Consider the following 24,055-nt stretch of genomic DNA (forward strand, 5'->3'; position numbering starts at 1 on the left):
TTCTGTCAAAAAAGCATATCAGAAAATAACCTTGATAACAGAATAAAATCAAAAGTAATAACATCAAGAGACACCAATCTAAACTGGAAAATCCAAAAATCAATTATGTTATAAACATTATTACCATCAGAAATTTATCATCAGCTGAATTGTATGACTGCTTCAAATATACCAGAAATGGCAAATAATTACTGAGACTATATACATTATACATGATTGACAATTATATTAAGATCTGACAGAGATTTCATTATAACTCGTCTGGACTAACACATCTTCTAGTATTGTTATTATGTAACAAACTTTCATGTCTTACAATATAATACATACTACTGCCTAGAACTAGACAAAGAAAATAATGTATTGTAACCAAGAGACATTTATCAACTTCCTGTTCTGATTATGGACCACCAGTACTTCTATGACGGAACGAATGTGATGTTATATTTTTTTTACTTCTGTTCATACAGTATTATTTGTCTTAAAAATGAAATTCAATGTACATGTACTAAATAAATAAATGGAGGTGAAGGTTGCTTCTACATGTATATTGGTTTGTGATTACAATGTAGACTGCTTAGTTCTATCACTTTATGAAACTATTTGAGGATACATTAAAGATCATTTACATGTTTAATTTCATAATTTTGCATTTAGCAGCAAGATTCAAAATAAGTATTTTGCTTTTGGTGAGAGAAATTGACAAAGGATCAGGAAATTGACAAAGGATCAGAAAATTTCAGACTTCAACTCTAAGTGTGCAAACACAAATTTAAAATGTACAACTAGACATACAAATGTAGGTGGATCCAGGGTGGAGGTGAAAAATTTGGTTAATTATATAGGGAATCACTGAAGCATGACTAGAGTGCACCCCCTTTTAGGTCAGTCAGTGGGCCCCCCTTATGAAAAGTTCTGGATCTGCCACCTGCCACTGCCAGAGATTGAAGGATGCTACACTTATATGTATTCAGTGTGGAAAGATTGTGGCAAACTCTAGATACAACATAAAGAAATCTTTTGAAGAAATTTAATCAAAATCCAATGTATGATATCAAGATTTTGTTTCAAGATTGGGGACAAAACACTACAAAGTGTAAATAGCACTTACATCAACAACTTTTATAGTACGTATACTGAATTAAAAACCTTAAATGACACGAAAAAACAACTTTACATTGAATTGAAAACCTGACAATGCCTGAATGACATGAAAAAACTTTCATTTCTAACTTATATATTATAATTTTAACCTTAACACATCTGCTTCGTTCACAATTTTCTTAGCAAAATTAAAACTTTCACATAGACCAAAACCTAGAGTTCAAATAAACCTCTTCCCTTTTTCTCTTTAAAATTCAAAGTAAAGTAAACTTAAGAAAAGAACAGAAAGAAAACGTAATGCAATCGTAATGTTAATGAGTATTTCAGAAGCTAAAATACCATACAAATGTTTGTATACAAAAGAAAATCAGTGACAAATGAGGTTTTCTAATGATTCGAATGAGTTTATAATTTTTACATTGTAGGTGTAAAAGAGAGTTATGTTACAGAAGGCGTAACCTAGAGTTTAAAGCTCGTTTAAAGTCACTTTTAACTAAAACAGTCCTTTGTTAAGCTTAAGGTATCACATTTACATCAGATATATAGCAGTCGTCAATTAGTCATGTTAGTTGTAAGGAAGAATGTCAAGCTTGTTAGGTGAAAATTCTGTTTCATATCAATGTACATGATTACAAATACGTCAATTTGATAGACAAGAAAAGAGAACAATACCACATTTTTAATACTTCTCTGTAGATCTAGAGAATATACATGTACCAATAAAGAAAGAGGATGAAATTAAACGACACAGGACCTTAAAGAGCAGTTTCACACTCTAATTATGCAATTTCAAACTCTAAATATGTAGTGTATGGCTATAACTATACCTTGTTGTTAAGTGGTTGACCTCTGAAAACTGACCATCAACATGTTCAGTGTTATGTATTAATGCAGTTATAAACCAAAAAGTCTGAAAAAGTGACTGGACTTGACCATCAAGGGATATTTGCTACATGTATGAGGTCAAATACTACCTTTTGAGACTCAAGATGATTCATGTTTATACATTATTGGATTTGATAAGTCCTAATCAAGAAGTGTCAAAGAAATGAGCTTTTAATGTCTTATATTGCTGTGTTTTTCACCTTAGAGAAACAATTTGGTTTTTACCCTCTTATTGCTGTTCTTCATCTCAAAGTAATTGTGAGGTTTTCAACACAAAGTAAAAGCTGACAGGTGCCTAAACTGCAATTTGGCAACAAGGCAAAGTATATTCCCCAGCTGGATTAAATCTTCCCAAGAACACCCCAAATTTATGTTGTAGTTTGAAAAATGCCTGCCATGCACATTCGATTTCTTATCTACAATGTAACACTTTATAAAAGATAACGCAAGTGCAGCCCTTTTCATTTTAGCAAATTAAAAGATAGCAAGTATTAATTGCCTACAGTATAACAATGTGTTTCACATTTTTAAATTATCATAAACACCAGGTTATCATCTTAACTAAATTTATATTATATAAGTTTGGGAAATTAATATTTATTCAAGAAATTAAATTCTGATAAGATTTTGATTTAAGATAGCTGTACTTGAGGTACTGAGATCATAATATCAAACCAAAATTAGTTGTCAGAAGATTTACATTCTATTTCCACTTTTATCCTAGTTTTATTAAATTTGTTTTGAGTAAAGTAATATCTTTACAAAGAGGGCATTTCCTGTTCTTTGACATTGGAGGTTTTCTCAGGTGAGCTGGTTAAGTGCACAGGTGTTTTCACCTTACAAATGTACCTGTCTTTTTTAATTTAACAATATTAATAAGCGGTAAAAACCATGCCATAAATTTTGTCGATCATCTTTTTTCATATCTTTTAAATCAGTATTATTGTATTTTAACAAAAATCTGAACACTATATATATTTCATAAACTGTTATCCTAAAAAAAAAAAGTATTTACACAAAACATGTCAATCCCGTATTACTGTTATACATGAATGTATAATTGAACGCTCTTACCCTAATCTTTCAAAAAATATATATATATAATTTTCAAAGTTCAAATGACAATAACTAACATGACTAAACAGTTGCATTAATAATTATTAAACTATAATCCAAAATATTAGAGACTTGAAAGCTTTGCAGAGATTCAAAGTTAAGAAATCTAATAAAATATCAGTAATCTCGTTAATCATCACTGAAAAAGGTGTTGATGCAGAAGTTAACTGCATTAAAGAGCTACCACCGCTATTAACAGATAACACTATGCAGAGATGATCCACTTAACCTCAAAATATCAAATATCAAATGAAACAATGTGTCACCAGCTAATAACTTATAAAAAATTTGTATGTGATTATGACTGCTCATTGATTCCTGATTTTCTATTTACAAATTTAAATGCAATTTTCAGCTACTATAAACAATGACTCATTGTGTACACATCCTTAAGTATTACACTAAACTTGTTTGAACATTCAAAACCCAAAACCGTGTGAGAATCGATTTTGATTAAACATCTAAAAATTGACGAGACCTCAGTCGCCAGTGATTGTAAATGACACTATCATTGCATTGGCTGGTGTTGTCTTTTGTCACAGGGTAATATTTGAGAGAAAATTGAAGTTATCGTAACATTAGCTAGAGTAAATCTTTTGTCACAGATTAATATATGTGAGAAAGTTTGCTGAAGCCCATCATTTATTCATTTTGATAGTTCAATTTCTTTCTTTGATGTTATGGTCATCATCTTCTGGGAATTTAATCCCTTCTTCACTAGTTATCATACTATCAAATTACAAATTAATTCGTCAAATTTGAATAATTTGCATATTTGCAAGATATGGGTATAATGTGACATGTCAATAGGCATGTTGAATAATGGATGTAATTTATCAGATGATAATAGATACTGGTCACTGCTGGTCAGAATTTTTCAAACCCATCCAATGGACCATGACAGAAAATGTGATAAAGGAATTTCAAAGGTGGTTTTACGATAATCTTCATTTTATATATTTCTTTATGAACTGAATTTCTTTTCAAATTGCCCTTCATGAATAAGTATTCTTTAAACTGAAGAAATAGGATAAAATTTTCCCACACAAGAAAACAAATTAAATTGAATGTTCAGTTTTACTTTTCTCTTCAATTCTTAAATGGAGGATATGAAATGTTGGAAATTCAAATTTTATCGACAGAAATGCTGTTAAATAGCAGTAAAACCCCTGTTATTTTCGGAGACACCTACCAGCTTTAATTACTAATAACCTTACAAAAACGCAAACTGTACATAACAGAGACAAAATCCTCGTAATGTAATGTTAATAGGGAAAGCTTTTGTGTTAATAGAATTTATTGTGCACATTATATATATAGAGATGAAAATATTTATCTTAATTATCGTCAGCATTATCACAAAGTAGGCTTAATTAGGATCACATGATGCCTACTGTGTATGTTGACAGTTTGCTTATTTTAAATTAACAGATACTTGTGTCAGAATTCACAACTCATGCTGTCTCATAGCAAATAACAAATTAACACTTAATTCATAAACGATTTTGCATGTATGAAATAGATTTGACATCAATGAATAATATTATGAAGAATTTATTGATTTAGAATTACATAAATTCCTAAATTCATTGCAGAGTATTCTGTTTGAGTCTTTTTATAAATTTAAATATTTATATAATTTTTCAGGCGTATATCTACAAAGAATTTTTGTGGCTTTATTAATATATTGTCCAAATAGAAATATAATCTAAACTTGAAATTTCTTTGTGTTTTTTAAAGTAACTGTGTAATCTATTGTTATACAAAATAACATAGTCATGTTTAAATATACATGTCTTAAATATATATACAGTGTATCATACATGTAACCCTTTACTTTTGTTAAATATTGTCTTTTAATTGGTTTAATTTTAAATCTACAATCACAACAATATATGTACATCATACCAATTATTTTATAAATTCATTGTATTTTTGTTATTAAAACCATGGGAAGTTGGCTGAATTCCTTCCTAAATAATACTTCCTTAAATTTTACATTGATTTATGGCAAACAATAAATTTATAAATTGTTTATCAAAAAAGAAAAGAAATCTGTGTATCACTTCAAAAATGAAGTTGTTTACAAACAAGAAACACATGCTGGATACTTGTATCTTGACATTAATGTCCTGTTAATGTGTAGTTTACATGATATAAAGGATGTTTTTACTTATGTTTCTCTTACCTTGTGAGTTTTTGACATAACCCCAAGGGCCTGGACATCATGATCAACATGACGTCCCTCTTGTCGACAGACATAACAAACAGGCAGTTTACAAAATAAACAATACATGCTTAAATGCTCTTCTTCATGTTCTATACATTTTGCCTCACTTGCTTTATTTTTGGCCCGTAATATAGCTCTCCCTTGAATTGGTCCCACAATATTATGTTTTGCCAAAGGTCCCCTCGAAGGGTGGCAAACATCTTTACATGTATCACAATAAAATATTTCACATTGTTCACACATACTACATGCATCTTTAGCTTCAGAATTATCAGTTTGTTCACACATTTGACATTTACTTGTATGATTTTGTAATTGTTTACATTCATTGCAATATTTTTCCACAATAGCCTCAAGAATAGTATTTTTAGGTAGAGATTTATATCCACTTTCATCTAAAAATACAGGTTTTTTACAAACAGGACACCTCACAATATAAGAACTTCCCTGCACTGAGGGTAAAATATTTCCACTTCCAATGTAGCTACTAGGTCTACTATTACATACAACTCCACTGTCAGTTTCACTAACTAAACTTAATTTATCATAATCTTTAAGAAGATCGGTGTCCCCTAAAATTTGTAACAAAGAACTATCCTCAAATTGAGACATAAATTCCTGTGAAGACTCCTGCATATTTCCAGCACACTCTAAACAAACAGAGTGAGAACATGGGAAAAAGACGGGCTTTGAATAAAATTTTCTACACTCAGGACATTTAAGTTCCTCATCCATAATCGCACCTGTATGAAGTGCAAAGCCGTTTCAAAGGAAGCGGTTGTTATCAACTGTTGTCTCGTGGGTCACGAGATGTTGCGAGAGAAAATGACAACAACAATGGCAGCCTCCAGGATCACCAGAAAACTTTTCAATCTTTTACCAGTTTGTAAGAAAAGACAGCATGTCTCAATACAATATTTAAACCCACAGATATTCAATTTAACAAATCATCGTTTTTCATCAAGGTTAGTTGTTATCTTTAGTTACAAATGTGATGCCCTTAACATGTCAGTGTGATAGAACTAAATACCAACAAAAAATCATCAAAAGTACAAAAAAATGTACAAGGAACCGTGTAGGACAAGAGTGTAAAGAAAGATAACCACTACTCACAAATAAGTTCTTATGTAAATGTTGCTGAATTGACCTTTAAACTTTGTTTCAGTAGTTGTTTTGTAATCAAAAGAATCAGTTCAACAACAAAAATCATGAATTTTGCCCCAAAAATAACATATTAAAATAAAATATGTTAAATATCACGAGTTGATGAAGGACAGGTTGTCACTGAACAAAAGTTCCTTCATAATATAAGTTCCAAAAGGAAAAAATATTCTGGAATAATATGAGGCAGGCATTACCTGTGAATGGGGACGAAGTCTGTATTATTTATTTTTAATTCAAACATGTTGATAAAAAAAACCGGAAATACCGTAATGTTTCCGATATTGGTTCTGTTGTTAGGGATTTAGTTGTGACGTTATTTAAGTTATGACGTCATAACCAATGTAAACAAAGAAACGCTATTATCCTGGTAACGTTTTTTCGTATCAAACAATTATTAAAAATGATTGGGTGTTCAATTTCCTCCTATATTTGTTGATATGTTGATAAATATACATTTTATTCAAAGTCGCACGCAAACGATGCAAACAAAAACCGGAAACGGAAGTAGATCTGAAAAAAAAAGTTAACGATTTTGAGTTCATTAGTAGAATGAAAATTTGGGAAATTTTCCCTATTTTTTTTTTTTTTTTTATTGATTTTTCTACCGTAATTGGGGACTCCGTCCCCATATTATATATTTTACTAGACTTCTCAAAATCTCACGACAACGAGATCTGAAGAAGGAAGTAGATTTTTGCATTCTGCCCTAATGCAGAAATTAAAAAAAGCGACAATATTTTTTTAAACGTTAGAACAATGAAAATTTCTGGAAATTTTTCTGATTTTTTTTTTTATTATTGATTTTTCTACTGTAATAGGTTTCCCATAGAACAAAGTTTCCATTGACATCCCTAGTCTTAGTCAAAATAATTTTGATGTCTTGAAAAGCTATTATTCTTGGTTTGATGTCTGAAAGTCTCAAAGCCCCAAAAATAGCCTTTCAATATGTCATTAATATTTGGACTATCCCAGTCTTATATATATACTACTTTTAATTTATAGTGACAAGACAAAAAGTAAATTTTATATGACAAAAAATTTGATATACATGTACTATTGATTATTACAATAAATTTATATAAAAGTAATTTGATTACAGTTGATTATTAGTTGTTTTATAAAGTTTCAACACATTTGGTTATAATTAATAGCACTTTAGTCTAGTAATGACTTTTTAATGAAACCTTTTTTATTACAATGTTTGAAAATACTCCCCCCCTCCAATTTTTTTTTAACTTTTTAAAGTCATATTGTTTTGATATTTCAACTGTAATTATAATGTTAATATTTAACATGTATGCTGGTTAATAAACAGAATTATTTGTGGCATATACATGATCATACATATATACATGTATAAATATGTGTACATTTGAGTGTGTATAAATAATTAAAAGATAGATACTGTGTGTCCAAGCTTTGCTTACAAGGATTTGATTACAATTAAGATAATGGAGTGACACATTTATAAGCTTATGCATGTTGTACCTGCATTTTTGTCTACCAAAATCAATCATGTAAATATTTCTGACATTCTTCACAACTTAAATACACCTTTAGTCGAGATACATGAATGTAGAGTTTATTTGATTAAATATCAACATTAAACATTGCGAAAATAGTATAAAGCAATTGCTTATACATGAGTACCTAACCTGTATTGCCAATGAAAAGATTTCTGCTTATTTTCAATATGGTCCATTCTTAAAATATTAGAATACAGTGAGAAGAAATCATGACTTTTGCAGATTTTATACTATTTATGCTTAAATTATGAATGATGAGGGCATTGACTAGAATATTCAAGCATTCAAAACATTTACTAAATTTTATCATCGGTATAAAGACATCATTCGTAAATATAGCTCTACATGCAGACTTCTAATACGTTCAGGTATTTCACATCCAATTTTTTATGGAAATATTCTTTACAAAGCACAAAGGTGTCAGTATTCACCTCAGAAACTTACAAAACCTTTGAATAGACTTATTAAGAAGGGATATAATTACGATACTGTTGTCAAGTCATTAAAGATTGCATATTTTGGCGTTAATATTGAGTCACTGATAAGGTCTTTGCATCGGAACTAAACACATTTATTCTAAAAACAGTTGTTGGCATGACAAGGGTTATGTTCTTCTCATATATGTTATGATGGTATGATACTAAACCCCTAACGGGAAGGATTGTGCCTGATGTTCATATGATGAAATCATAATCTTTCAGTCAGTTTAATTGAAGTCTGGAGCTGGCATGTCAGTTAACTGCTAGTAGTCTGTTGTTATTTATGTATTATTGTCATTTTGTTTATTTTCTTTGGTTACATCTTCTGACATCAGACTCGGACTTCTCTTGAACTGAATTTTAATGTGCGTATTGTTATGCGTTTACTTTTCTACATTGGTTAGAGGTATAGGGGGAGGGTTGAGATCTCACAAACATGTTTAACCCCGCCGCATTTTTGCGCCTGTCCCAAGTCAGGAGCCTCTGGCCTTTGTTAGTCTTGTATTATTTTAATTTTAGTTTCTTGTGTACAATTTGGAAATTAGTATGGCGTTCATTATCACTGGACTAGTATATATTTGTTTAGGGGCCAGCTGAAGGACGCCTCCGGGTGCGGGAATTTCTCGCTACATTGAAGACCTGTTGGTGACCCTCTGCTGTTGTTTTTTATTTGGTCGGGTTGTTGTCTCTTTGACACATTCCCCATTTCCATTCTCAATTATATTCAATTAAAGAAAAAAATTGCCAGGTATAACATTGCTTTCCTTTGTCTGAAAGAAAATCTTAAATAACTGATTTAAAATTACAGATTCAATTTTTTTGTTCCTCTTTTAAATAATTTGGCAGCAAGTTCTAATCCTTTATAGCATTGTATTAAAGTTGAAGTTTGTTTCCCTTTTGTATGTGGTACAAAAAAGGTATATTTACTTAATCTTGTTGAATAAATTATTGCAATCTTTGATCAAAGTAAAATTGTCTGGACTCTGAAAATCTTTTATTCAAAAAAGAGGAATTTCATTCTTTGAAAGGTACATGTATAAAGAGGTTCTCTACCACACTTTAGAGAAATATTTTATGTATTTGAAGACCTTTTTGCATGTTAGATATTTTCTTTCGTATTCTATAGCTTCAAAATCAATTATACAATGTACAAAATGTATAAACAAATTTAACTAATGTTTTTTTTTAATGAAAATGAAAATATCAGAGGTAATTTTGAGCTGACTGTATATTATGTATTTTTATTTACCTAGTTCCACCCAAGAAAGTTATGACATTGTCATTGTTGGTGGTGGTATTGTTGGCATGGCAACAGCAAGAGAAATACTGGTACGACATCCAAATTTGTCAGTTGCAGTTCTGGAGAAGGAATCTAAAATATGTAAGTAATTTACTGCCTCCTTTTACTAGAACCTTATAACCTTCTACATATATATATCAAATATACATGTATCCAAAATCACTAAAGGAATAACTAAGTGCAAAAGTTGAAAACAACTTGCCATGGCATGAAAAAAAAACAGTGGGGATCTTAGGTGCCCTGGAAGGGAAACCTTCTACATACATCAGATATATACACAGTTGCCAACACTTAGAAGTACTTTGGTGGATCATGACCCAAAGATATCGATTGAATGTTTCTTTTAAGAAGCTCATACTTATTTGTTTATTGAGGATCTTTTAACCTATCAGTGTTCTTCCTTGAATTATTAATTTACATACAGGCAAGCAATTACATATTGTTTTGATATATTGTAGCCCCTCACCAGAGTGGACATAACAGTGGAGTGATACATGCTGGTATATACTATACACCTGGTAGTCTGAAGGCCAAGCTGTGTGTTGAGGGGGTAGAACTTCTATATAAATACTGTGATGAAAATAATGTTCCATACAAGAAGTGTGGTAAGGTGGGTAACTCTTTGATATATGCTGTAAATTTGGAAATTATTGTGTGGTTTTTATTTTTGCTAATAATGCTACTGGGCATTATATCTTTTACTCAAAGATCAGCTTTGGAGCATATTTGTTGTGAATTTCTTTTTTTTTCAAGCTGGCTTTTATTAGGTGAACTAAATGAATACAAAATTTGATGTTCTTGAAATGCATTCATGCAATTCCAATGCCCAAACTTTATCACTTGAACTCTTATGTGCAAAACTGCACATTCATCATTTACTTTTAAAGGAGAAAGCATAGATACATTATATTTAATGACTGAGTAAAAAGATAAGTGATGCTTTCATAAATGAGTGAACAACCCAACAACACAAAAAAAAAGACATGAAATTCTTTTAAAAATTAATTAAGATTTTGAATTAGATCAAAACTAAATGTATTTGAGATTCTTACATATCAAATATTAAGTCTGAAAGATAAGTATAGTTGTTTGAAGTGTTAACTCTTAGCTCATATTGTTACTTTATATTATTAGTTGATTGTGTCAGTCACCCCAGAAGAAATCCCAAGACTTGAGAGCTTATTGAAAAGAGGGATTGAAAATGGGGTCAAGGATTTAAAGATGGTTGAATCCCATGAAATAAAAGAATATGAACCAAACTGTGTAGTGAGTATAATGAACCAAACTGTGTAGTGAGTATAATGAACCAAACTGTGTAGTGAGTATAATGAACCAAACTGTGTAGTGAGTATAATGATCAAACTTGTTTTTTGCAAGTTTAATTCAGTAGATGATGCATTAAATTTTTGGTGTCAGCAGCTTGAATACCAGATCATTGCAAACCACGGGAATCTGTGCATGCATTTAGTATCTTTGTTATGCCGCAGATTTGATTTAAATGTAGTTAAACTAGCCATTCAATTTTTGAAATCTAGAAAACTAAACATTTGCAATATTTAACCTACAAATAATTTAACTTCACATACTGGAAACCACAAAAAAATAATTTACATGAAATCAAATTTAGAAACAAAACCTTTAAGTATTAACCCTACATGTATCTTGTACAATGATGTATAATGATTTTAACGATGAGATTAAAATAATTGCAAATAATTCATCAGCTAACTCAAAATGTGAAAGATAACCAAATATGTTCCTCATATAATTTGGATTAAAAGTAGATTAAAGAAATTAATGATGCTACCAGCATAAATATAAAATTTGTGCTAGAACTTTTTGAATTGAAATTTCATAGCAAGTACATAGTTTCAATTGAAATTACATTTTAATATTGATGAGGCAATTATTTAATTGACTTAAGGAGTAATAAGGTCACCCTCTTTTAAAAATTATAGAGACTTACACAAATAAACAAAGGGGAAACATATTTTTTTCTATATTTCTTGGCTCTAATATGCACACTCACCTGGAAATTCAAATTGCGAGTAAAAAGTAATGTTTTTTATTCCAATATGAATATGGTGCAACATAGCTACACAAATCCTAGTCACCATTTAACATGGATAATATTTTTGCCAAATTGAAATTTGTATAAAATGATGTACATGTAATACCAATTGTGAATTTCTTTTCACAGGGATTGAAAGCCATTCACTCTCCCCATACCGGGATCATTGATTATGCAGAAGTAACAAGATCTTATGGTCGAACATTTGAGAAAGCTGGTGGAAAAATCTATACTAACTTTGAAGTGAAATCGTTGGATGTTACAAAGGAAAGTTCACCAGAATCATCAAGTGGCATAAAACATCCTGTTACTGTAAGGGGAGATAACCAAGTAAGTATATAAAATAGACTTTATATTGTTTTTAGAATTTTGATGTAATTTCTGATTTCTTCCTTGTAGTATGCTGATTGATTCATGTTATCAATTGAGTTAACTACTACTTTAATCTTAAGAATGAGGAATCACCACAACAGTAGAGCAAAAAAACTGCAGCAATTATTTTTCAGAACTACAATGCCTAAATGAAATTTAAAAAAAAATAAGTTAATATATATAAACTGTAGATTTCAGATAAACTTTAAAATTCAAGATATATCATTAAGAAAAAGGCACAATTATTACCTTGTTTAAAAAAGAGAAAAAACCTTTAAAAAAAATGTTTGAAATATTCTTAATCATACAACCTAATGCACGTTTTCTCTTACACTCCATTGAAAGATTTTCAAAACTTTCCTTTTGAATTATTTAAGCATGTCCAAAAAATTTGTTGTCTGTACATAACTTTTCGAATGATCTCTGATTTCATTAAATGGAAAATAGGCGGACATAAATCTTTGTATTACATCAAAAGTGAATTGTCTGAAAAAACATAATTATGATTGAGATTATATTTTCATTTTATATAAATTACAATGTTAAATGATATTTATATTTTTTCAGGCTGTGCAGTGTAGATATGTTGTGACCTGTGGAGGACTCCATTCAGACAGACTGGCAGAGCTGTCCGGTTGTAATAGAGAACCAAGAATAGTCCCATTCAGGGGAGATTATCTATTACTAAAACAAGAAAAATGTGATCTTGTTAGAGGCAATATATATCCAGTAAGTATATTTATACATATGTAAGATGTTTAGAAAGTTTGTTGCAAGGGAGGTTATTGAACAATAACTGGTCTTTATATTCATTTTCCGTCAGTGTGTTATAAGGTCGTTAGTTTCCTAAAAATGTATAAAAGATTACAAGTAATACCATATAGCGGGTTATTTTCATGGGTGTAAAATTTCACGATTTTGATATAATAAGGTATACGAATTATCTTGGTGGTTATTATTTTGGCTGATTCCAAACTTTTATCAATACGGTTGTGTTTGCACTTTTAAATTGGTGGAATTTATTTTGGCGATTTTGTTCTATCCTCAAAAATTTACACCCCACGAAAAAAACCACTATACCGTATGTTCATGTTCAAGCAGACAATCACTACGGTAAATTAATTATTTTTAGATTTTTTTGTATTATCTCAACTTCAGAATATGAACAAAAATTTTTAAAAAACAGGTAATCCAAGATTTAATCACTGCCAAGGTTTTTTTTTCGAATATGCTTCAGTCAACACTTTTATATCCTAAAAATACTACAAAACATATACATTCATTTAATTTTATAAGAGGGTGGTAAAGGGTTAGTTTTGTGTAACATATTTTGCCATTTTTATTTCACGTGCAGCCGTGAAAAAGGTTTGTTATTCACCGTGTTTCGTGAAATCTGGGAAAAGATCAACATGTAAGAAATTTTTAATTGTTCGTTCATCGTGAAATGGCAATTTTATTTTGCGTTCTTCCGTGCAGATACACCCCCCCCCCCTTTACGCCCCTCTTATAAAACAGGTTTTGTAGATGATATGAATGTGTTATGCTCTTTAGATTTACTAATGGCTAATCTTAATTTTTAGGTACCAGACCCTAGATTTCCTTTCCTTGGAGTCCATTATACACCTAGAATGAATGGAGATGTGTGGTTAGGTCCCAATGCTGTGTTGTCATTTAAAAGAGAAGGATATAATTTAACAGATTTTAATTTAAAGGATACATTTGATGCCTTAAGTTTTAGGTATGTTTTTACAAGGCAAGAAAGGTTTGAAAATAGAAAAATTGAAATTAAAAAACACCATTTAAATAATTAAAAAGAGACAGACAAGACAATAATTCTTGAAGAGAGGAAAAAAATAATTAAAAACAAAACAAAAGTCATGATGGCAAAACATATAAAGCTTAACTATTTCCATATTAAAAATTGTATGTTTTCCAGAAAATTTTAAGTGACAATATGGGTTTGTTAAAATGACACAATCTTCCTCATTTGAAGAATTACAGAAAGACTCCTTAGTTCCAAGAAAAATAATTATTTGTATTAAGTAAGTTACTTCTTTCCTTGATTGTATGTAGACCTGTCATGTATTAATGAATATAATACAAAAAAAATATTAATTTTATTTTATTTTATTCATTCCATCTTATTTCAGAGGTTTGAGAAAGCTTGCATTTAAAAATTTAGCTTTCGGTCTAAAAGAAATGTATCGTGGGTTTTATATTGGTGCCACAGTGAAACAGTTACAGAGATATGTACCAGAACTTGCCAGAGAAGATGTCATCAGGTAAACATATGATTTAAAAATCTTAAAATATTATGTGAAAATATGAACCAATTGTATATTAATTAGTACCGGTATTCAAAGTTTCATAAAACAAGCTTTTGAAGTTGCAGCTAAGATCTAAGGTTGGAACGTGATATTTTTGTTATGACAGTTTTGATCAGCAGACACATGCTCTTTTCCAATGGTGATGATGGAATCAATAATCTCATACTTTTATCTATTCTTCCCTTTTTATTGAGCTTGTGAAATTAATTTTTTAGAAAGTGAGAAAAACTGATCATAGATTCTGTCAGCGGCATCAAAATTTTGGTTTAGTTTGTGGTTGAAGTTTTTTTGTAAAGTCTTGATCAATTTCTCTGGTAATTTCATAGAATAAGCTTTCAGTAGGCACAACTGAATTTATTCTTATAGTGAAAAATTTAGGGTTGAAAAAATCCACATAAAATCATTAGGGTTGGTTGGAAAACCCTATTATAACAATTAATCTTTTAATCAGCTATACTTCTTCTGGTAACTTCTTTAATAATGTCTTTCGAAATTATTAGAATTTGATAAATTTTATATTTTTACAGGGGTCCTTCTGGTGTAAGAGCTCAAGCTTTAGATAGAGAAGGACAGTTAGTAGATGACTTTGTATTTGACAGTGGTACAGGAGATCTTGGCAGTAGGATATTACATGTAAGGAATGCTCCGTCACCAGCAGCAACATCATCTCTGTCTATAGCTAACATGGTTACAGATAAAGTAGAACAGACATTCCAATTATAGTATCAGTCTACTTTAGGAATTATGGTGCAATAACCAGCAATTTGTTTTATATTAGTTCATTATCTGTGATAATTATTTAAATTTAGTATGATTTTTGTCTATTTTTATAATTCATTCAAGGGGAGATAATTATGGGACTGTAATAAAATATCATTCATCCAAGGGGAGATAATTATGTGATCATAATATAAAGTAAGAGCCAGAGGCGGATTTAGGGTGGGGGCCGGGTCCCCCCTTTTTGGGGAAAAATTTGGTTGCTTATATAGGGAATCACTGAAGCGTGACTGGAGCGGGCCCTCTCTTAGGTCAGTCAGTTGGCCCCCACTTATGAAAATTTCTGGATCCGCCACTGAGAGCCGTATCAATGAAACTATTTTCCTTAATTTCTAAACTGTTTCGTTGACATGTAAAACAATTTCAAACTTCATAACATGTTGAAATTGGTTGGTCAAGGAAATAGTTGAGATGTACAAATCATGGCTTTATTTAACATTATTCATTCAAGGGTAGATAATTATGTGATCATAATATAAAGATCTAAATCAATGAAAATAAACTCATCATAGATACCAGGACTAAAATTAGTATATACGCCAGACGCGCGTTTCGTCTACAAAAGACTCATCAGTGACGCTCGAATCCAAAAAAGTTTAAAATGCCAAAAAAAGTACGAACTGTTTTCTTAAATTTGTAAACTTTTTTTTTGGACAGGTAAAGCAATTTCAAACTTTGTAACATGTTGAAATTGGCTGGTCAAGAAAGTGGTTGAGCTGTACAAATGATGGCTTTATTCAACTTCAGTCATGTGATAATTTATAAAGATAAATAAGCGTGGAATTTAGATGTAAAAAAATAATCATAAGCAACAAAACAAGATATTTATTCCTGAATCAGTGTTGTTTGTTCATGAGTTTAATTTTCTTTTAAATTTGAATTTGACCATGGACTTTTTAACAGAAATGAAACAGAAAATGCAAAGAACTTTTTTTATGAATTCTCAATTTGTTTTGGTGCAATGTTACTCAGAATGTCTTGACCTTGTATTTAATGAAAGAAACTAAATTTAATCTTTGTTTTTCATAAGAATATTATTTAATTGTGAATTTAAACTTTGTTTTTCATAAGAATTTTATTTGATTGTAAATTTGTATTTCATTAGAATATTATTTGATTGCTCAAGGTTGTCTCATATTATGTGCCTGATATTAGAAGTTTATATTTAGAAATCCAAAAGAATTTTTCATATTAAATTACCTACATTAGGTATGAAAGATGTCTGAAGAATCATGTTTTTAATGTTGTAGATGAAAATATTTTTATACGGATCTTTGTTGATACAGATAGAATTTGACATGCTTAAAGAATGATAAGTTTAGTTTTTGAATACATTTAAGCCCATTATTTGTATGAATAATAAATGCAAAGTTGATAAAGAAAAGTGGCATATTATAATGCATCTTTTATTACATATTTGATGTTACAAAAAGTTTAAGCTATAATTGTTGAATTTTTAATGAATTCTGTTTATGAGAGGGAATTCAAAGATATGTATATATTGATTTAGAAATTTATGTTTGGACATTTTTGAAGTTTATATTGTTATTACATATTTTTACAACTGTATTTATTTGTTACATTGTTTTGTGAAACTGCAGTTTCATTTTGAGTAGTTAAGCTACATTTTATGGTATTGTTAGCTCACCTGACCTAAAAGGCCAAGTGAGCTTTTCTCATCACTTGGCGTCCGTCGTCGTCTGTCGTCCGTCGTCGTCGTCGTTAACTTTTACAAAAATCTTCTCCTCTGAAACTACTGGGCCAAATTAAACCAAACTTGGCCACAATCATCATTGGGGTATCTAGTTTAAAAAATGTGTTCGGTGACCCGGCCAACCATCCAAGATGGCCGCCATGGCTAAAAATAGAACATAGGGGTAAAATGCAGTTTTTGGCTTATAACTCAAAAACCAAAGCATTTAGAGCAAATCTGACATGGGGTAGAATTGTTAAACAGGTGAAGATCTATCTGCCCTGAAATTTTCAGATGAATCGGACAACCCGTTGTTGGGTTGCTGCCCCTGAATTAGTAATTTTAAGGAAATTTTGCTCTTTTTGGTTATTATCTTGAATATTATTATAGATAGAGATAAACAGTAAACAGCAATAATGTTCAGCAAAGTAAGATTTACAATAAGTCAACATGACTGAAATGGTCAGTTGACCCCTTTAGGAGTTATTGCCCTTTATAGTCAATTTTTAACCATTTTTCGTAAATCTTAGTAATATTTTACAAAAATCTTCTCCTCTGAAACTACTTGGCCAAATTAATTCAAACTTGGCCACAATCATCTTTTGGGTTAGTAGTTTGAAAAATGTGTCCGGTGACCCGGCCGTCAAACCAAGATGGCCGCCATGGCTAAAAATAGAACATGGGGTAAAATGCAGTTTTTGGCTTATAACTCAAAACCCAAAGCATTTAGAGCAAATCTGACATGGGGTAAAATTGTTTATCAGTTCAAGATCTATCTGCCCTGAAATTTTCAGATGAATCGGACAAACCGTTGTTGGGTTGCTGGCCCTAAATTAGTAATTTTAAGGAAATTTTGCTCTTTTTGGTTATTATCTTAAATATTATTATAGATAGAGATAAACTATAAACAGCAATAATGTTCAGCAAAGTAAGATTTACAAATAAGTCAACATGACTGAAATGGTCAGTTGACCCCTTTAGGAGTTATTGCCCTTTATAGTCAATTTTTAACCATTTTTCGTAAATCTTAGTAATCTTTTACAAAAATCTTCTCCTCTGAAACTACTTGGCCAAATTAATCCAAACTTGGCCACAATCCTCTTTTGGGTTAGTAGTTTGAAAAATGTGTCCGTTGACCCGGCCATTCAACCAAGATGGCCGCCATGGCTAAAAATAGAACATGGGGTAAAATGCAGTTTTTGGCTTATAACTCAAAACCCAAAGCATTTAGAGCAAATCTGACATGGGGTAAAATTGTTTATCAGGTCAACATTTATCTGCTCTGAAATTTTTAGATGGATCGGACAACCCGTTGTTGGGTTGCTGACCCTGAATAATTAGTTTTAAGGAAATTTTGCTGTTTTTGGTCATTATCTTGAATATTATTATTGATAGAGATAAACTGTTAACAACAATAATGTTCAGCAAAGTAAGATTTACAAATAAGTCAACATGACCGAAATGGTCAATTGACCCCCTTAGGAGTTATTGTTCCTTATAGTCAATTTTTAACAATTTTCATAAAATTTGTAAATTTTTACTAACATTTTCCACTGAAACTAATGGGCCAAGTTCATTATAGATAGAGATAATTTTAAGCAGCAAGAATGTTCAGTAAAGTCAGATGTACAAACACATCACCATCACCAAAACACAATTTTGTCATGAATCCATCTGCTTCCTTTAATATTCACATAGACCGAGGTGAGCGACACAGGCTCTTTAGAGCCTCTAGTTATTATTCCTTTGGAAATATTTAGATAAATTTATGGTTAAAAATGGTGTCATGGGAAAGTATATCCTCTATATTTCAAAAATAATATTGAAAACACGTCTGAATCCTGGCCTACCATATAAACATACATACTAAAAATTCTTTTTCTTTCTAAATGGTACCAGGTTATCACAGAAAGGATCATTTATCATTATTTTTCATACCTGCATACAAAGCATGTAACCAGTTAAAGCAAACAATCTACAAAAACAATATACAAGTGCCTTTCTATAAAAAAAATAATGAGAAACTAATGAAAATACAAGCATTCTTAGAAATAGTATATCTAGTTTGCAGATTTTTTTAAAGAGGGTATTAAAAATGTTTGATATGTATTTGTATTTTTTTACAAACAATCATGTACAATAATGTGATCATATATTTAGTGAATAAACAGAATCAAAATAGTGTGTCCTATTTTATTATTATGGCATGTGTGCTATTACAGCTGAATTGAATATTGGCATAAAGCTGGAAATTCAAGATGGAAGGAAATTAATATTCACATCAATTCACTGAATAAATGGTGTAGTGTGGAGTGGATTTGAATGAAACAGCAACCCACCTTTACAAAAAAATCAAAAAAATCATTAGAAGTAAAAACACAATATTCAGCAATAGACAAGTCTCCATAGAATATATAAATTTCTAAATATGGACTAAATTGCAGAAGGTCAGTTATTCTTTCTGGGCGATCTGGCTCCTTTCACACACAACAACTCACCTCACAATATAGCAAGTAGCGCTGATCGTGGCATTGAAGATCAAATATCAATCAATTAATCTATATCTTGAATAAAAACAGTCATCAACGATCTTCCACCACAACCACATCTCCATAGTAACAGAAAATACCACAAGTAATTTAACAAAAGATAGTCCTGCCTATCCGTCAGTCTATTATCAGTTCGATGTCCAGAAAATTATTTTGAATGGTTCAAAATATTTTTATGTGTGTATATATCTGTGGTTATTTATATCATTGCTATTCAAATTTTATAATAAATCTATTTGATAAAATAATTCCATCTTGGTTGATGTCAAAATATCAGTATTGAATAGCCTACTGCTAAAATGCCCTTTTAGGAGACAGCAAAGATCATACTGAAAAATGCTTTAAAAAAGTCTGTATTCTATTCAATCTTAACAGTAAACAGTGCAAAATAGTAAGTTCAGGCTCTTTGAAGTCTAGTTGAATAAGGTGGTAGACCAAGGGATTTAAACTGTTAATTTCTGCCTGGTTGAAATAGAATAGAAAATTACGGGTACCTGCTGCTGATATGCCCTTTGGAAAACAGTGTATAAGTTACCTCAAATTCTACAAAAGACCTTCTAGCTTTTCTTTTGAAATGTCATGTAACTTCAACCAAACAACCTCAGTGGTCCTTAGATAATGCATTGTGAACTGTGTTTGATTGATTGTTTGTTGCTTAATGTCCAGTGGCAAACATTTTAAATAAGGTTTCAACATATTAAGACAACTTTCAAAATTATATGAAAATAGTACATTTGGTACTATTGTCAATGAGACCACTAGATCTACCAGAGACAAAATGGTGTAGAGATAACAAATATAGGTCACTGTATGACCTTCAACAATGATCAAAACCATACCCCATAGTCTGCTTTAAAGGCACCGAAATGTAAAACGAGGAAACAAACAGCCTGTTTATGTTCAAAAACAATGAAGGAAAACAAATACATGTATGATATACAGCAACAAACAACTTCTACTGAATTACAGGCACCAGCCATGGTACAGGTACATATATAATGTGGCAGGGTTAAACATGCTTGAGGGCGCCACTGTGTAACCTTCACCAATGCTTGTAAATTGGTGCAACTATAGACCAGGAAATCTCCTGCATTCAATACAAAAAAAAAAGGATTTGTGGTACAGGATTAACTAAAATTTAGTGTAATTGTATTACCTGCTTGATGACGTCGTTATGTCTAGCCACAAATACTACATGCATATACTAGTATAGAATGGCTATTGATGATATAAGTAGAACATTTATGTACTTGACTTACAAACTGAGACAACAACAAAATTATGAGCTAGGTCGCAAGATGACAGTCCACAGTATGACAAATCACTACTATAACTACAATCCCCTCCCCTTCATAAATGTGACCTACCAAATTATTTACCGAATTTGTTATCACATAAGCAACACGACGGGTGCCACATGTGTACCAGGATCTGATTACCCTTCCGGAGCACATGAGACCACCCTTAGTTTTTGGTGGTGTTGTTTTGCTTATTCTTTAGTTTTCTATGTTGTGTCATGTGTATTATTATTTGTCTGTTTGCCTTTTTTCATTTTTAGCCATGGTGTTGTCAGTTTGTTTTCGATTTATGAGTTTGTGTCCCTCTGGTATCTTTCGTCCCTCTTTTAACACATTATTCTGAAAGTCCAATCAGTTTATGCTAGATTACATACATTTAATGCTTGGTGGAGATGCAACCAATTAAAGTTTTATTTGAGTTTCTGGATTGACGAACCCTGCTTTGTACTTTATTGACACGCTCATCCTGATCTTTAGTGTGCTAGTTCGCAAGGTTATAGTCGCATTAATCTTATTCCAAGCCGACCATTCTTTGCTCTTTTAAATCCTTCCCATTATATATATGCTGTTGTCTAGCTGACAAAGTAGCAAATACTATATTTGTTCCGTAAATCCGAGTCATGTTAGGACTAGTATTCTTGAATAGAATAGAATAGAATTTTATGTCCCAGGCTCATACTATATAAATAACACATAGCTGAGAGGATGATAGAGCAGATTGTTTCCTCGATTAAACATTGTTAACGGCTGCGAAGTCACGGATATTAGAACAAGAGTGCACACACTGAAATGTCTCGCCTTCTTTGCTAATCATTGATATTATGTTGATAGTCCTAAGTATAAAGCTCTATTACAACTGTCACATAAACTTAACATTAACCAAGAACAAGAATGTGTCCAAAGTACACGGATGCCCCACTCAATCATTTTCCATGTTCCATTGACCGTGAAGTAGGGTAAAAATCTAATTTTGCATTAAAATTAGAAAGATCATACCATACTAAGTTTCAAGTTGATTGGACTTCAGCTTCATCAAAAACTACCTTGACCAAAAACTTTAACCTGAAACTCCCACTTTCATTTTCTATGTTCAATGGACCATGAAATCGGGGTCAAACGTCTAATTTGGCTTTAAAATTAGAAAGATCATATCATAAGCAACAAGTGTACAAAGTTTCAAGTGGAATGGACTTCAGCTTCATCAAAAACTACCTTGACCAAAAACTTTAACCTGTTCAAAGCGGGACGAACGAACGGACGGACGAACGAACGGACGCATGAACGGAGCCACAGACCAGAAAACATAATGCCCCTCTCCTTTCGTAGGTGGGGCATAAAAAACTTAAAACATTGATCAATGAACCATGAAAATGAGTTCAAGGTCAGATGAACCATGCCAGGCAGACATGTACAGCTAACAATGCTTCCATACAACAAATATAGTTGACCTATTACTTATAGTTTAAGAAGAAAAAAAACGGAACTCAAACACTAAACACTGTGCAATGAACCGTGAAATTAAGGTCATGGTCAAATAAAACCTGCGGGACTGACATATAGATCATAAAATATTTCCATACACCAAATATAGTTGACCTTTGGCATCTGATATAAGATTTAAAGACCAAAAATCAAAAACTTAACTTTGACCACTGAACCATGAAAATGAGGTCAAGGTTAGATGACATCTGCCCGCTAGACATGTACACCTTACAATCATTCCATACAACAAATATAGTAGACCAATTGCCTAAAGTATGAGAAAAACAGACCAAAAACACTAAAACTTAACTATAACCACTGAACCATGAAAATGAGGTCAAGGTCAGATGACACCTGCCAGTTGGACATGTACACCTTACAGTCCTTCCATACACCGAATATACTAGCCCTATTGCTTTTAGTATCTGAGATATGGACTTGACCACCAAAACTTAACCTTGTTCACTTATCCATGAAATAAGGCCGAGGTCAAGTGAAAACTGTCTGACGGTCATGAGGACCTTGCAAGGTACTCACCTACCAAATATACTTATCCTATTACTTATAATAAGAGAGAATTCAACATTTAATTTACAAAAAATCTGATCTTTTATTCAAGTGGTCACTGAACCATGAAAATGAGGTCAAGGACATTGGACATGTGACTGACGGAAACTTCGTAACATGAGGCATCTATATACAAAGTATGAAGCATCCAGGTCTTCCACCTTCTTCCGCCGCCGGATCAGTATTCCTATGTCGAGCTTTCTGCAACAAAAGTTGCAGGCTCGACAAAAATCAACAGAATCGAAGCAAGATGTTTCATTTGTTTTTATTTTGACAGTCAAATAATGAAATCGACCAAAACGTGGAACTTAAGCATTGTCTTTAATTACTTGATGTCAGTTCAATTCATTGTTCTTTAAATTATCGATTTTTGATTGTTCTGGACGAGAGGGTTACATTAAAATCAAATTGTCTCTAGCTCAGCCATGTGATAGAGTAAATTGTTTCCCTCGAATTGGTCAATCAAAATCTGGCATTTTTACGTGCAGTATACTAAATCAAAATGTCTAATGAAGAAAAAGGTGAAATGAAAATTCATTTTGTTAACCTAAAAAAAAAAAATGTTTTGACCTGTAGATGTATTTTTTTTTTTTTTTTTTTTTATTGTTGTATCATTGATTACATTCAAAACCTATTTTCATTCCTACTAAACTACTTCCTTTTGAATTGTGTGTTCCATACCTGTATTTAGTTATTGAATAACGCAAGTGTTTTTGCACATAATTTCGAAACCAATTATCAAAACAAATCAATTAATGTTTGTGTGCTCAATGTCCAGTAGCCAATATTTCATGACACTTACTGATAAAGAATAGAGTTTGAACTAGTTTAATGCATGTTACTTAGGACTCTTTCGGTAATTCATGATAACAGTTGCCTCATGTGTTTTGTATATATATAGATGATGAGTAATCATTCACGGAAAAATAGCAAGTTATTCTCAGGCCATGGCGTCAGTTTTCATTTTGTGAATTTTCCGTTTATTTATATTGTATATCCAACAATGCATCATTTTGGTTTTATAGTTGAACCACGGAAATGGGACACTCTTGTCTACATGATTTATTTATTCTTCTATTTGGCTGTTTTTACCGTAAAAAGCAACTACCACAAAA

General features: G+C 31.3%; 2 protein-coding genes across 3 annotated transcripts in view; one reads left to right on the forward strand and one right to left on the reverse strand.

Annotated features, from left to right (window-relative positions):
* LOC143068749 (E3 ubiquitin-protein ligase TRIM9-like) overlaps nucleotides 1-6,139 on the reverse strand; it is a 73,868-nt gene extending 67,729 nt beyond the window's left edge. The window contains exon 1 of one of the 2 annotated variants that reach the window (XM_076243021.1): nucleotides 5,294-6,139. In XM_076243021.1, coding sequence (XP_076099136.1) covers nucleotides 5,294-6,070 — 777 coding nt within the window. In that variant the 5' untranslated portion in view covers nucleotides 6,071-6,139. Of the gene's footprint in view, nucleotides 1-124; nucleotides 170-5,293 lie in introns of those variants that run through there. The other variant, XM_076243022.1, reaches the window with a different exon arrangement.
* Nucleotides 6,135-15,491, forward strand: LOC143068751 (L-2-hydroxyglutarate dehydrogenase, mitochondrial-like). The gene is made up of 9 exons (XM_076243023.1): nucleotides 6,135-6,300; nucleotides 9,758-9,885; nucleotides 10,263-10,414; nucleotides 10,939-11,070; nucleotides 12,005-12,205; nucleotides 12,815-12,976; nucleotides 13,828-13,985; nucleotides 14,398-14,529; nucleotides 15,102-15,491. The coding sequence occupies exons 1-9, from the start codon at nucleotides 6,146-6,148 to the stop codon at nucleotides 15,295-15,297; spliced, it is 1,416 nt and encodes a 471-aa protein (XP_076099138.1). The 5' UTR covers nucleotides 6,135-6,145; the 3' UTR covers nucleotides 15,298-15,491.
* Nucleotides 15,492-24,055: the final 8,564 nt, after the last annotated feature.

This window comes from Mytilus galloprovincialis, chromosome 3 (assembly GCF_965363235.1).
Source record: "Mytilus galloprovincialis chromosome 3, xbMytGall1.hap1.1, whole genome shotgun sequence".
Lineage (NCBI taxonomy): Eukaryota > Metazoa > Mollusca > Bivalvia > Mytilida > Mytilidae > Mytilus > Mytilus galloprovincialis.

What these genes read in the sequence shown, in the direction of transcription:
- LOC143068751 (XM_076243023.1), top strand. Translation starts at nt 6,146, where the DNA reads ATGTTGCGAGAGAAAATGACAACAACAATGGCAGCCTCCAGGATCACC. An exon ending in GGAGAAGGAATCTAAAATAT is followed by an intron (nt 9,886 to 10,262) that starts GTAAGTAATTTA and finishes GATATATTGTAG; the next exon opens with CCCCTCACCAGAGTGGACAT. An exon ending in CATACAAGAAGTGTGGTAAG is followed by an intron (nt 10,415 to 10,938) that starts GTGGGTAACTCT and finishes TTATATTATTAG; the next exon opens with TTGATTGTGTCAGTCACCCC.